Source organism: Anomaloglossus baeobatrachus, chromosome 1, assembly GCF_048569485.1.
Source record: "Anomaloglossus baeobatrachus isolate aAnoBae1 chromosome 1, aAnoBae1.hap1, whole genome shotgun sequence".
Lineage (NCBI taxonomy): Eukaryota > Metazoa > Chordata > Amphibia > Anura > Aromobatidae > Anomaloglossus > Anomaloglossus baeobatrachus.
In genome coordinates, this window is record NC_134353.1 from 885294253 (window position 1) to 885310173 (window position 15921).

At 46.4% G+C, this 15921-nt stretch overlaps 1 protein-coding gene across 1 annotated transcript in view; it reads right to left on the reverse strand.

Moving 5' to 3' along the window:
- Positions 1-1457: 1457 nt before the first annotated feature.
- ITGA2 (integrin subunit alpha 2) overlaps positions 1458-15921 on the reverse strand; it is a 227931-nt gene continuing 213467 nt past the window's right edge. The window contains exons 27-30 of the mRNA XM_075326643.1: positions 13880-13993; positions 7622-7711; positions 6116-6232; positions 1458-2260 (exon numbers count right to left, since the gene is read on the reverse strand). Coding sequence (XP_075182758.1) covers positions 2183-2260; positions 6116-6232; positions 7622-7711; positions 13880-13993 — 399 coding nt within the window. The 3' untranslated portion in view covers positions 1458-2182. The remainder of the gene's footprint in view (positions 2261-6115; positions 6233-7621; positions 7712-13879; positions 13994-15921) is intronic.

Here is a 15921-nt window from a genome sequence, read left to right on the forward strand (position 1 = left end):
AGGAAAATCCTGGTGGTTGGTCCTCTTTAATACAGTATTTAAAGTGCCATTACTCAATAATATATAAAAATCCTTAAATTGTATATCACTATATAACTCTGAAGATTTAACATTTTTAAAAACCTTCAGGGGCATTTTTGTACTGAAATACGTGTATTTTGGGCTAAAAATAATTTTTGCTATTATTTTTCATTAAAAATATTGCATCTTTCGGCGGCTTGTTCAGGCCCTTTTGTATCAACGCATTTCAGGCTGTGGAAAGAGTTAACTGAAAATTTGGTTCTGGGACGATTGTAACCCTTACCTGGGTTTTTCTGAGCACCTTTTGATTTAGGACCAGCTCAACTTTGATGTGGTCTGTGGTCATAAATCAGCTGAGAAGAGCTCAGTAAAAGACAGATGAAAGGTTAAGTTCCCACGTTCTTTTTGGTGATTTTTTTGGGGTAACAAAAAGCAGCATCTGACAGCTCCAGTAAAGTGCATGGGATTTATAAAAATCTCCTGCCCACTGTGGAAAAGAGGGAGAGTGGGAGTGAGAGGGAGCTAGACAGAGATGGGGAGAGAGATAAGGGGGGAAACAAGGTGGAATAGAGACAGGGAGAGAGAGTGAGAGAGAGGAAAAGTGAGAGAGGGGGAGGAAAAGTGAGAGAGGGGGAAGAGGAACAGTGGGAGAGAGAAAAAGTGAGCGAGATGGAGAGAGGAAAAGTGAGAGAGAGGAAAAGTTGGAGAATGGGAGTAAGAGGGAGAGAGGCAGAGTGAGGTAGACAGAGAGAGATAAGGAAAGTGGGTGAGAGACAGAGAGAGGGAGAGTGGGAGAGAGGAAAAGTGAGAGAGCGGGAGAGAGGAAAAGTTGGAGAGAGAGGGAGAGAGGAAAAGTTGGAGAGATGGAGAGGAGGAAAAGTGAGAGAGATGGAGAGAGGAAAAGTGGGAGAGAGGAAAAGTGGGAGAGAAAGGGAGAGAGGAAAAGTTGGAGAGAGAGGGGGAGAGGAAAGGTTGGAGAGATGGAGAGGAGGAAAAGTGAGAGAGATGGAGAGAGGAAAAGTGGGAGAGAGGAAAAGTGGGAGAGAAAGGGAGAGAGGAAAAGTTGGAGAGAGAGGGGGAGAGGAAAGGTTGGAGAGAGAGGGAGAGAGGAAAAGTGGGAGAGAGGGAGAGTGAGGTAGGCAGAGAGGTGGAGAGAGAGATAGAGAGAGATAAGGAAAGTGGGTGAGAGACAGGGAGAGGGAGAGAGGAAAAGTGGGAGAGAGGAAACGTTGTCGAGAGTGGGAGTGAGAGGGAGAGTGGGAGAGAGGAAAAGTGGGAGAGAGTGAGGGAGCTAGTCAGTGAAGTGGAGAGGGAGATAGAGGGAGACAAGGAGAGTGGGTGAGAGGGAGAGCGGAAAAGTGGGAGAGGAGGAGTGAGACAGGGAGAGTAGGAAAGCGGAAAAGAGGGAGAGGGAGATAGAGAGACAAGGAGAGTGGTAGAGACTTAATTACTATCCTGGGTACTACAGTTTGTTCTTTAATAAAATCCAATTGCAAAAATGATTTTTTTCCCCCAAATACATGCAATTATGTGAGAAAATATGCCCCCCGAAGTATCTATATCCTTTTACTATCAGGGCTTTTGGGAGCGTAATTGCAGTGGTGATCGATCGGGTGTCCAGACACATTTACAGAATAAATAAAGGTAAATATTTTACATTAGTTTGTAAATGAGGGTGATGCTATGAATTAGATTTAGTGATGGCATCAAATGGGAGAATAATCTGAAATTCAGGGCGGCAATACTCTGCCATGTCCATGGTATTGCAATCTTTGCCCAGTGAAGGCAAAAATCTCACTACAACTCTGATCTGTTAATATATTACAAAAATGGACTTTATACAACAGACCCCCATTATATTATTCTACATTCTCCTACGAAGATTTCATCAATTTCATGAACTTTTATTGTCAAGAACAAAATATGTTCATCTGAATATAAAACAAAACCTACTGTACATCAGAAACATAGCAATGTATAAGAAAGTACCCCAGACCAGCCAGTAAAAATTAAAAAAATATCAAAAACTGCCCAGCAGTTTAATAAAATTCAATTTTCTAAAAAAAAAAAAATCCTTATATTGATTTCATCTTTAAAAACCTGCAAAATAAACCCCACTTTTGTCCCCTTCCCAAATAATCTACAGCAGATGATTTCAGCTTTAGTTTAGTTGTGTAGTTTCAGCAATTTCGTCTTCGGTTTTCTGAAGTTTTTCATATTTTCTTTTGAAAAATCCAAGCTGGAAAAAAAAAAAAAAAGAAATGTATTTAATGCAGCAATTCAGTAGGAGACTGTAGATTGTAGATTTTTAACTCCAGGGGTCGCTTTAAGAATAAATGGAAATGAGGAGCGAAAAATCAACCACAATCCATCCCGATCCTTGTCCTTGGGATCTGTGGTGGTCGCGGTGGTCGGACCTCCAGCCATTGGGAAGCTATCCCCGGTGGGTAACTTCCAAGATTGAAAATATCCCTTCAGAAAATTAATAATTGTCATTCACACAATGAGGGAAATTCACAATGCCTTTCCTGATACAAAACTGATGGTACAGATAAACAGTGCCTTGCAATAGTATTCACCCCCTTGGGGTTTTACCTATTATGTTAATTACAACCTGTGTTTCAATACTTTTGTAATCTGATTTTGTGTGTTATGCATCAGCACTAAATAGTCTAAGTTGGGGAAGTGAAGTGAGAAAAATAAAGGCTAAAATTTAATTTATGGAAAAAATAAAAAAAATTTGCCATGTGCATATGTATTCACCCCTGTCCCCTAAAAATTTCTGGTGCAAGCAATTACTTTTGTAAGGCCAGGGCCACATGGGGCACTAGTGCGATCCTCGCATGACACTCGGCTCACGCTGGCAGCACAGCAGAGCCGAGTGTCATGCGAGTGTCCCTGCGACTGAGGTCCGACTGTGCGAGCGGTCCTCAACTGCGGGGGGCGGGCCAGCACTGAGGAAGGGCAGGCCAGCACTGAGGAGGGGTGGGCCGGCACGGAGGATGGGAGGGAGGGATTTATCTCCCTCTCTCCTCCGTAGTCGGCTATTGACATTCTTGCACTGCACTCGCGGTACACCAGTGCAGTGCGATTTTTCTCTTGCCCCATAGACTTGAATGGGTGTGAGAAAAAGTCTCGCATTACACTCGCAGCATGCTGTGATTGTTTCTAGGTCCGATTAGGGCTGAGAATATAATCGCTCATGGGTGCTGACACAGGCTAATATTGGTCCGAGTGGAATGAGATGTTTTATCGCACTCCACTCGCACCGATTTTCTCGCCGTGTGGCTTAGGCCTAAGTCACATGCTTAGTAAAAGGAAGTCCTCCTCTGTACAATCTAAGTGTCCCAGGGTCTGTCAATAAATACATAACTTCTCTGAAAGGCCACAGAGGCTGCAACACAATTAAGCAAGAGGCACCACTAACCAAACACCATGAAGACCAAGGAGATATCCAAACAAGCCAGAGACAAAGTAGTGTGAAGTACAAGTGAGAGTTGGGTTCTAAAAAAATATCCAAAATCTCTGATGATCCCCCGAAGCACCATCAAATCCATTTACATCAAATGGAAAAAACATGGTACCACAACAAACCTGCCAAGAGAGGGCTGCCCACCAAAACTCTCAGCCTGGGCAAGGAGGCAGCACAGAGACCAAAGTTAACTTTGAAGGCACTGCAGAGTTTAGCTATCCATACAGCCACAATAAACAATACACTCCATAGAGGCGGCCTTTATAGAAGAGTGGCCAGAAAAAAAGCCTTCACTTACAGCAAACATTGGAAGGCTCATTTTGATTTTGCCAAAAGACAGGTGCGAGACTCCTCAAATGTATGGAGGAAGGTGCTGTGGTGAGATGAGACCATAATTCAACTTTTTAGTCACTAAGGTATCGCAACTAGGGGTAGAAAGGGTTAAATTACCGAGCTGCTGTGCAATAAAGATGAATGCTGGATCTTCAATATGTGACTTTATCAACGCGTATTGGAGCAACGCATTGAATAAAGTCACATATCGGAGAGCCAGCATTCATGTTTCTTGCACAGCAGTGCGGTAATTTATCCCTTTCCACCCCTATTTGCGATCACAAGTATCCTCGATACTGTGAGTTGCATCAGCTGTGTTTCCTAGATTCTTCCTAGTGGTTGTGTCTAACACAACCTAGCCAAGTGGGCAAAACATTAATCGCAGGTTCACCGTATCTCACAGATAAGACTCTATTCTTGCGCTTTTTGTTTTCTTATATCCTGGTCACTAAGATAAACACTATGTCTGATGTCAAACCAACACAGCTCATGACCCCAGGAACACCATCCCCACAGTGAGACATGGTGGGGGCAGCATCAGGCTGAGAGGATGTTTTTTGGCAGGAAGGACAGGAAAAATGGTCCGAGTTTAGGGAAAGATGGATGGTGTGAAATACAGGGATATTCCTCAGCAAGACCTGTTTCAGTCTGTCAGTGATTTGACACTAGGACAGAGGTTCTCCTTCCAGCAAAACAATGACCCAAAGCATACTGCTAAAGCAACACTCACGTGGTTTAAGGGGAAAGGTGTAAATGTATTGGAGCGTTCTAGCCCCAGCCCAGACCTTAATAAAAATTGAGAATCTGTGGTCAGCCTTACTGTTCACCAGACAAAACCATCTAGAAACTGAAATAGTTTTCCCTTGAGGAATGGGCAAAAATCCCAGTGGCAAGATGTGGAAAACTCATAGAGACTTATTCAAAGAATCTTACAGCAGTAATTGCCACTAAAGGAGGTAGGTAGTGAACATCTGGGCTCTGCTTAGGGCCGAACATCAGGGCTCTGCTAGTGTTGAACATCAGGGCTCTGCTGAGGGCCGAACATCAGGGCTCTCCTGGGGGCCGAACATCGGGGTTCTGCTATGGGCCGAACATCGGGGCTCTGCTATGGGCCGAATATCGGGGCTCTGCTATAGGCCGAACATCGGGGCTCTGCTATGGGCCGAACATCGGGGCTCTGCTATGGGCCGAACATCGGGGCTCTGCTATGGGCCGAACATCGGGGCTCTGCTATGGGCCGAACATCGGGGCTCTGCTATGGGCCGAACATCGGGGCTCTGCTATGAGCCGAATATCGGGGCTCTGCTATAGGCCGAACATCGGGGCTCTGCTATGGGCCGAACATCGGGGCTCTGCTATGGGCCGAATATCGGGGCTCTGCTATGGGCCGAACATCGGGGCTCTGCTATGGGCCGAATATCGGGGCTCTGCTATGGGCCGAACATCGGGGCTCTGCTATGGGCCGAACATCGGGGCTCTGCTATGGGCCGAACATCGGGGCTCTGCTATGGGCCGAACATCGGGGCTCTGCTATGGGCCGAACATCGGGGCTCTGCTATGGGCCGCACATCGGGGCTCTGCTATGGGCCGCACATCGGGGCTCTGCTATGGGCCGAACATCGGGGCTCTGCTATGGGCCGAACATCGGGGCTCTGCTATGGGCCGAACATCGGGGCTCTGCTATGGGCCGAACATCGGGGCTCTGCTATGGGCCGAATATCGGGGCTCTGCTATGGGCCGAACATCGGGGCTCTGCTATGGGCCGAACATCGGGGCTCTGCTATGGGCCGAATATCGGGGCTCTGCTATAGGCCGAACATCGGGGCTCTGCTATGGGCCGAACATCGGGGCTCTGCTATGGGCCGAACATCGGGGTTCTGCTATGGGCCGAACATCGGGGCTCTGCTGGGGGCCGAACATCGGGGCTCTGCTGGGGGCCGAACATCGGGGTTCTGCTATGGGCCGAACATCGGGGCTCTGCTATGGGCCGCACATCGGGGCTCTGCTATGGGCCGAACATCGGGGCTATCGCTTTGAACTTGTATAAGGACATCTTTATGTTCTAAACTCCTTACCAATAATCCATAATAATGTTATGTGTAGCATACATACTGCTGTGGATTTCTAAACCTGCCTCATGCTCTGTTCTGCTATAGATTTGTTTGGGATATTAATGGGTGAACTCCAATACAAAACCATCAGAAAGATGCAGAGCAAACTCCACTTGGCAACAAAAAATCCTTATGTGCATATAATAGTAAAATGCGGAGCAGTTACTGCTCCTCATACCTTCCACAAACCAGCGACTAAAGCAGCGAGAAGTACGAGTCCGGCGATGACGCTTCCAACCACCACCCCTATGGGGACTTCAGCTTTCTCACCCGGTTTTATAATGATGAGAGGAATCTATGACAAAAGCAAAGAGACTTTATCCTTTAGTCATTTGATTGCTTGTGCATTGCAGTGCATAGCAAAATCAGCAAACCCCTGTGATACCCAGCTGTGGGCTAGGCTTCATAGGAATATAAATAACCCCCTAATGGGCATTTTCAGTAGCCATGTAGCGTGGAGAGGGGTAAGGGGAGTGACAGACAATTATATGCCTCTCACCCCTTCCCTCATGATCGTGCAACTTACTTTTCACCAAAATTTTCATATTGATCTGCCCACATCATGTCATTTTGGCTGCAGAACAGAATAAAACTGATATATTTTTTTTAATTTAACCTTTCCGCTGTAGTGATATTAGCAATCAAAGTATTCAAAGTATTCAGCATTTAAAGAGTTAATTTTAGTTACGAAAAGTGGGTGTTGTCAGATCGCTTTTACGGGGGTGTGTATTGCTTCCACTGAATGAGGTTACCCAATCAGTAGCAGGCAGCAATACACGAGATAAAAAGAACACCCCCACAGTAGCTCAGAAGAGGTTTCTCAGTGTGTGAGATGTATAACAGTCAGCCCTGTTCTCCTGGCCTAACCTCCTGCATGATTAGATTGTGCTGGCAGTAGAGCACAGATGACTAACACCTTTCAGATAAGTCTCAGCAGTCAGTATGAGGCGAGGGGCAGCACAACTGAGTTTAACTGTAAAAATAAAAACGTTCTAATATTCTTCTTCCGCTGAGAGCACAGTTACCTCCACTATACTGCCCCTGCTCACACGCTGCTTGTTCAGAAAAGTGTCAGTAGTCACACCATTGTCTGTTTTGCTCAGGGCAACTTGCACAAGGTCGGCAGTGACATCAGGTTGTTTTAAATTATAAGCCTCACACAGGAGCAGCCTGTTCTGGGCTATTGTGGGAGTGTATTTCATGAGTGTTGCTGCCTCCTTATGTTTGGGCTAGGAGGAAATTTACACTCCCCCATATGAAAACTATCATCTTGGACTTAACCATTAGGTGCCAAATACTTTGTTTGCTAATATTTCTATAATGGACAAGTGAAGATTTTTTTTTTTTTTTTTCTTTTTTTTTACTGAATGATTAGATCTCATCAATGGACCATTCTCATTAGAGTGCTGGCTGTATAACACAGCCAACACGTGCATTGTGTGTTCTGATCTTGAGCCTGCTCCTTACATTCAAACCCAGTATAGAGTGTATGAAAGGGTTGAAGGGGTTTTCCTAGGACTTTTATATTGACAGCTTATCCTTAAAATTGGTCAGAATCAGATGGAGGTCCAACTTCCAGGACTCCATTTACCAGCTGAATAAAGTGACTGCTGCTCACAGCATCATGTAGTGGCCATTAATGGTACTGCAAGCTCTCTCCCATTCACTTGTATGTTACACTTACCAATAACTCGTTGTTGCTGACGACAAAGGTCTCAGGATTAAGTGTTTCAAGTGTTGCACTCGCTACCAGCTCCAATGACTGGAATGACGACTGAAAGACAATGAAAAGAAAACCTATTGTTACAAATGATCCCTGGATGGAGCCACAGAACCAAAGACTAAATTAGGATTTGCAAGCTTATTTCATTACTAATGGAGGACATATAGGAGATAACTGCTCACTGAACACTCTAGTGATAGCTTTCCCTCTTAAAAGGACAGCAGTGACTGAAATACCGCTCTTCCTAACCCTAAGGTGAGTCTTCATCTTTACTCATCATGTTGTTTTAAAGCCACAAATTCTCTCCAATTAATTTCTTAATCTATCCTCAAAGCAATCACATTTTTTTTTATATATATAGCTCCAAATTAGTTGCACCGAGGTAAAAAAATAAATATGTCTTCCAGCAGCCACCACTAGAGGGAGCTTGTTGTATACAGTTTATACATGTAATTGAATGATTGCTTCGTATGCAGGTAGCTTCTCAGCTTCATCTAGTGGTGGCTGCTAGCAGCATCTAAAGTTTGTTCATCCCTGAACAAATAAATGCTGCTTTATGTAAATATACCAGTCTAATATGTACAGGTACTCTCCCTATTCTCATACAGTGCAACATACCAGTCACTCTTTTTAAGTGAGTATATCACTTCATCAGCAGTCTGCCAGCACTATATGGCACAGTTCCTCCGCTCTCAGCCCTGTATCCCCTGCAGGTCTACTCACATAAAAAGTGTCATGCTGTGTTACAATGACTAAGGGATAGAGAGAAACCAGGGCTCCTAGGCTGTCCCTCAAGCTAGGGGACCCTATGCTTTCCTTAATCTCAGAGTCTCAGGGATACTTCTGATGGTGGAGAGGCCTGAGTCTCCTTCCTAGCCCTGCTCCTTACCAGGCCTGACCTGATTCCCTCTCCCCCAGGGAAAATGAGACAGGAGTGTGTTGAAAACCACAAATAAAGACAGACAAGGGAAAAAGCAAAACTCTATCACTCAGCACATACACAAAAAGGTAAAAACAATAAGAAATTCAGGAGGAAAAAGAAGAGCAGGAAGGAAGCTACAAAACAGTGGTAAATTCCACAACCACACCATGTAATAAGCACAACTATCTCCAGAAAGTCTGGGACACCACACCTCACTGACGAACAAAGAATCTATAGCTGGCATAGGTAGGTTCCACAAGCATAAATAGGAGGGGAGATGATCTGATAGGTTTTCCCACAACATGTGATTAAAGGAGCAAGCGGACTAGCAGAAATTAACTTTTGCTAGTGTGCCAATGAATCAGCACACAGCAGGTTGACACCCGGGTCTGCCTGTATTGATCCCAGACATGAGAGAAACCATTAGGCGGGGTATCAGATTTTGCAATCTGAACAGAGTCCAATGTTACCATGACAGTCAGCAAAGTTTGTGCAAAAGTCCATGTGACATGCGGCTGCTGATTGGTTGCGATAGACATGTTTTCTTGATATCGGCAGGAGGAACAAGGATGACAGCAGAGGAATGACAGCTGTCTGGGTGGAAGGGATCATTTTTATTTTTACTTTGTGCAGTACACTGGGACCACTGTCCAAAAATGGACAACCCCTTTAAATTATTATTAGAAAAAAAATGGGCTTGAAGAGAGGAGATTCACCTTAAAAGTAAAACTATAGACTATAGAGTATTTTTTAGGATATTATTTAGAATGCCTTATACATAGTCTTTATGTGCACAGGCAGTATAACTATGCATTATGGGGGCTTGTCTAGCAGCAGAGCTGATCCCTACACATGCTGAGCACCTACATGATCACCTTCTATACCACATCGTCCTCATACTGCTGACATCACCTCGGTCATATAACAGTGATATGTATTCTAGAAATAAATCTTTAATTACTATAATAACACTGGGATGAAGTCTGGATCTGCCATTGCCTCAACATGTGATTTCCAAACCATATGAAAGCATTTAAGAGATTGGTATACAGAACGTATTATTTAGTTAGCATATTTTCCACAGCTATTAAGTCAGTGGCAGATGTGTCTTGTAACTATTTTTTCCATTCACTAAACTCCAGTTGCACTTGCCACCTTATGTGCGGATGCCTGGATGATGTACGGGTGCCCAGATGATGTGCCAATTCCTGGATGATGTACGGATGCCCGGATGATGTGCCGATGCCGGATGAAGTGCCGATTCCCGGATGATGTGCCGATGCCCGGATGATGTGCCGATGCCCGGATGATGTGCCGATGCCTGGATGATGTGCCGATGCCGGATGATGTGCCGATTCCCGGATGAAGTGCCGATTCCCGGATGATGTGCCGATTCCCGGATGATGTGCCGATGCCCGGATGATGTGCCGATGCCCGGATGATGTGCCGATGCCGGATGAAGTGCCGATTCCCGGATGATGTGCCGATGCCCGGATGATGTGCCGATTCCCGGATGATGTGCCGATGCCCGGATGATGTGCCGATGCCCGGATGATGTGCCGATGCCCGGATGATGTGCCGATGCCCGGATGATGTGCCGATGCCCGGAGGATGTGCCGATGCCCGGATGATGTGCCGATGCCCGGATGATGTGCCGATGCCTGGATGATGTGCCGATGCCTGGATGATGTGCCGATGCCTGGATGATCTGCTCTTCTGTGCGCCTCCAGTTTTAGGTAATTGCCACAACCAAACTACACATTCTCATATCTGTGTCGCCCAGGGAATGGGGTACTCGGTCCCGGGCAATGTATAACTGGGGGAATGTCACTTTGGTGGCCGTTGCCCAGTCCCGTGCCCTGAGTGCTTTTTAATAGGGAGTATTTACAGGGGAGATTATAGTCATTTGTATGACGCCACCTGCGGGGTGCGGTTAGTATGGGGGAACCGCCATTGCTGAACTGGTTATTCCCAGGACTGGTGGTAATGGCAGCTATGGTGGTAGGCCCTCCGCAGGTAGGGCTGAGCCCGGGGAGATGTGAGATGGTGTCTTTCGCCGTTAATAAGGAAGGCCATACCGGGGTTGTAATTAACAGTCTCTACTCACTCTTGACCCTCGGACAGCTGGTTCAGGTCCCTGTATTTCCAGTGCCAGTTGATGACTCAGTTGCTCTGTCCCCGGCACCCTCAATGTGGTTAGGTCCCAGTAGCATGGAGCAGTTTGGGGCCCGACTGTCCCTTGTTGTGGCAGTCTCCTTGTCCGTATGGCAGGCAGTGTGGACCCTGTAGGGCTGGTCTGTGTCCCGAACCCTGATCTTTGCTTTACTGCTGGTGCCCCCGGATCTGTGGGTTAGTGAGGTCCGTGACGGTCCCCTCACTGTGCAGGTATTTGCCAGGCCGTATAAAACTGTCACCTGACCTAGGGCTCTGTGCTCCGTCGGTGCTCTGATCCCAGCGGTTCTCGGGTGTACCTGCCCTGGCGACCACTCTCCTGTGCCCCCAGGTCACCGTTACATGACCCAGCTTTAGGCACGTCTGTCCACTTTCACTTACTACTCAGACTCACTGCTGTCCCCTCCTACCAGGCTGTCTAGTCCTTTGGACTGGCTCCGCCCTCTGGGTGGCCATCCTTTTTGGGTGTGTAACTATCCACTTGTGTCCGACTAGCCAATTACCCCTGGCGTGGAGTGGTAACTAGGATTTTGGTGTGTCTAGGTGTTACTGGCACTGGTGTTCCAGGTCCCCGGGTGTAGGTCCTGCATCCCCATGAGGATGCAGTTCCTAGTAGTGCCCTGAGTGGCTCAGCGGTGCTACAGAGCCACATACTCTGTACAGTAAATACGGTCCTGAACATTGAAAGTGCAACACCACAAAGGGTAAGTCGTGGAATTATGGAAATCACATGATGAATAGACATGCTAATTACATGCAACATGCTAAGAGGGCGGACTAGTCGGGGGATATAACACCCTTGCGACTAGTCTCCTCGGTCATTAGCATATCATAAAGGATCTTTAAAAATACTTTATCTAAAGATCCTTTATCTAGGTTACTATATACAGAGACAGTTAGGCAGGGATTAGATATATGCACCCAGAACTGCTCGTAGTTCTGGGTGCATATTGCACCTGACAGGTTCATCTTAAAGGTATGTGCACACAGTGCGTTTTAATTGCATTTTTATACATTTTTTGTGCAGTTTTGTCACAAAACTGTAAGCAAATCCTTATGTCAGCAAAGTCAGTGAAAATCCTGACGTTTTGTGCACATGTTGAGTTTTTTCCTTGCAGATTTGCTGCAGAAAATAACCTGCAGCATGTCAATTCTTTCTTCATTTTTTTTGCCTGCGTTTTTCACTATAGAGAGACCAAGATTATTAGAGGAATGGGTGGGCTGCAATACCAAGACAGGTTATTAAACTCAGGGTTATTTAGTTTGGAAAAACGAAGGCTTAGGGGGGATCTAATCACAATGTATAAATATATGAGGGGACAGTACAGAGACCTTTCCAAAGATCTCTTTACACCTAGGCCTGCGACTGGAACACGGGGGCATCCGCTACATCTTGAGGAAAGAAGGTTTAATCATAATCACAGACGAGGATTCTTTACTGTACGAGCAGTGAGACTATGGAACTCTCTTCCGCATGATGTTGTAATGAGTGATTCACTACTAACATTTAAGCAGAGCCTGGACGCCTTTCTTGAAAAATTTAATATTACCAGTTATGTATATTAGATTTTATGACAGGGTGTTGATCCAGGGAACTAGTCTGATTGCCGGATGTGGAGTCAGGAAGGAAATTTTTTCCCCATTGGAACTTGTTTGCCACATTGGGTTTTTTTTGCCTTCCTCTGGATCAACATGTTAGGCTACGGGTTGAACTAGATGGACTTAGGCGGGCTTTGAACGTTGCGACATCGCAAGCTGATGCTGCGATGTCGCACGCGATAGTCCCCGCCCCTGTCGCAGCAGCGATATCTTGTGATTCCTGGCGTAGCGAACATTATCGCTACGCCAGCTTCACATGCACTCACCTGTCCTGCGACGTCGCTCTGGCCGACGACCCGCCTCCTTCCTAAGGGGGCGGGTCGTACAACGTCTCAGCGACGGCACACGGCAGGCGGCCAATCAAAGCGGAGGGGCGGAGATGAGCAGGAAGTAAACATCCCGCCCACCTTCTTCCTTCCGTATAGCCGCCGGCAGCAGGTAAGGAGATGTTCCTCGCTCCTGCGGCTTTACACACAGCGATGTGTGCTGCCGCAGGAACAAGAAACAACATCGTACCTGTCGCGGCAGAAAAAGTCGGAGCCTGCACCGATGATACGATAACGACGCTTTTGAGCTCGTTAATCGTATCATCTAGGATTTACACACTACGATGTCGAAAGTGATGCCGGATGTGCGTCACTTTCGATTCGACCCCACCGACATCGCACGTGCGATGTTGCAACGTGCAAAGCCGCCCTTAGGCGGGCTTTGCACACTACGACATCACAGGTGCGATGTCGGTGGGGTCAAATTGAAAATGACGCACTTCCGGCATCGCATGCGACATCGTAGTGTGTAAAGGCTCGATGATACGATTAACGAGCGCAAAAGCGTCGTAATCGTATCATCAGTGCAGCGTCGGCGTAATCCATGATTACGCTGACGCGACGGTCCGATGTTGTTCCTCGTTCCTGCGGCAGCACACATCGCTGTGTGTGAAGCCGCAGGAGCGAGGAACATCTCCTACCGGCGTCACTGCGGCTTCCGTAGGATATGCGGAAGGAAGGAGGTGGGCGGGATGTTTACATCCCGCTCATCTCCACCCCTCCGCTCCTATTGGTCGCCTGCCGTGTGACGTTGCAGTGACGCCATACGACCCGCCCCCTTAATAAGGAGGCGGGTCGCCGGCCAGAGCGACGGTCGCAGGACAGGTGAGTCCATGTGAAGCTGCCGTAGCGATAATGTTCGCTACAGCAGTTATCACAAGGATATCGCTGCTGTGACGGGGCGGGGACTATCGCGCTCGGCATCGCAGCATCGGCCTGCGATGTCGCAGCGTGCAAAGTGCCCCTTAGAGTCTCCCTTCAACCTTAAAAACTATGATACTATGATACTATGATACTATTGAAATCAATGAAAAACACATCCAAACATGCATGCCAAAAAACTCATAAAAACAGCATCAAAAACACCTGCCAAAAGTGCAGAAATGGAATACTCAACATGCACATCGCCTAAAGGTGCTGATTGTCATCTTTTTTTACTAATAGTCACCGTCACTGAGGCAAGTATAGATCAACACTTACAGCTGAAAATGTCCCGTTCCAGATCCTGGTAGACACATTAACAAAGTAATCTTCTCTCAGCTGCAGGTCTTTCATCAGACACTTGAAGGAGGCGCATCTTGTATTATCACAGGTCTAAAAAAGATAACGTTATAACTGAGTCAAGACTTCCAGCAGCATGTTTACACCTTACCATCTTCCAGGACAATTCACATAATTTATAACCGCTTTTACTAACAGGCAACATTAATTTGGGACCCAATCAGAATGATATAAAGTAACAAAAAAGCCATATATACATTATTGTACCAATCCCCCTGCTGCTCCACAACATGGATATGAGACCACTGCAGCCAATTACTTACAACAGTGACTGGCTGTAGCTGGTATATAGAATCATAGAACCATAGAATGGTAGAGTTGGAAGGGACCTGAAGGGCCATTGGTCCAACCCCTGCAAGTGCAGGTTATCCTAAACCACTCACGTTTGTGACAAGGAAGTGACTGCCCAGTGATTGGCTGCAGCGGTGACATGTCTGTATCGGGAACATCTTTACTTAAGCAGGAAGGAAAGACTGACAAGAGACTAAGGGGAGTATGGCTTCTTTAGTGCAACTAGTGTTTCTCCGCAATGGCCACATATCCATGTCAAGGACATCATTGCTCAGTGATTGCTTGCAGAAGGAATCATCTGGACGGTAGTAGGGGGCATTGATAGGGTGAGAATGGCTTGCAACCTCCAAATTAGTTAAATAACAAACCAAGAGTGTGAATAAGAAGTAACATCATGGTCTCATCAGAATGGTAGGACAATGAAGTTGGGTCCATCTAGGACCAACTTTAACACTAGAACTACTGGACTCGTGACACCTATATAGAAATACATGGTGCAAAGTAGTCAAAATGACTACCTCAGTAGTTCTAGTGTTAAAGGTCTATGTAGAATCTTGTGTCAACTCATTTCTTGGTTGTGCACAACTCCAATATGTGCATGTCATAATGCCCTTGTAGGGTTTAACAACACCAATAACATTACCAATATGTTAATAAAAGTAACAATGACCATAAAATATCACAATTGGCTGTAGATTATGGCATCTCCTTGTATTTACTGCTTAATAATTGCTCTGACAAGGCTTTCTACCTTAGTAACGTTTCAGGTTTAGCACTCTTCATCAGATGTCTACAAAAGAGTCAATAGACATATGTCTGAGAAAATCCAGGGTTCGAATAGGCTTTTGGAAAAGTCAAACAACAAGAAGAAGTTAAGGCCCCGTTACATGCAACGACGTATCTAACGATATATCGCCGGGGTCACGGATTCCATGATGCACATCTGGCATTGTTAGCGACGTCGTTGCGTGTGACACCAACGAACGGCCGTTAACGATCAAAACTACCCATCTTATCGTTGATCGTTGACACGTCGTTCACTTTCAAAATATCGTTAATTGTTGAGGTCGCAGGTTGTTCATTGTTCCTTAGGTAGCACACATCGCTACGTGTGACACCACGGGAACGACGAACTGCAGCTTACCTGCGTCCGCCGGCAATGAGGAAGGAAGGAGGTGGGCGGGCTGTTACAGCCGCTCATCTCCACCCCTCCGCTTCTATTGGCCGGCCACTTAGTGACGCCGCTGTGACGCTGAACGAACCGCTCCTTTCTAAGTGACAGCAACGTCACTAAGCAGGTAAGTCCGTGTGACGGCTCCAAACGATTTTGTGCACCACGGGCAGCGATTTGCCCGTGACGCACAAACGACGGGGGCGGGTACGCTCGTTAGCGATATCGTTAACGATATCGCTGCGTGTAACGGGGCCTTTAGAGCTGCGGCTGCCTGCTAACTTCCTCTTGATGTTTGATATATCCGATGGCAGGGGGAGAGTGAAGCCACCACTGATAGGGCACAAGGCTCACGTGACATAACAACATCACCTGAGCCTTGAGAAAAAGAGCCATGAGATACAGCTGGAACGGCACCAGAGGTGAGTAAAAGTGTTGTTATTTAACAGGGGCAAACATGGTGATTGAGAAAGGGTTGTCTGAGTAGGGGAAAACATCT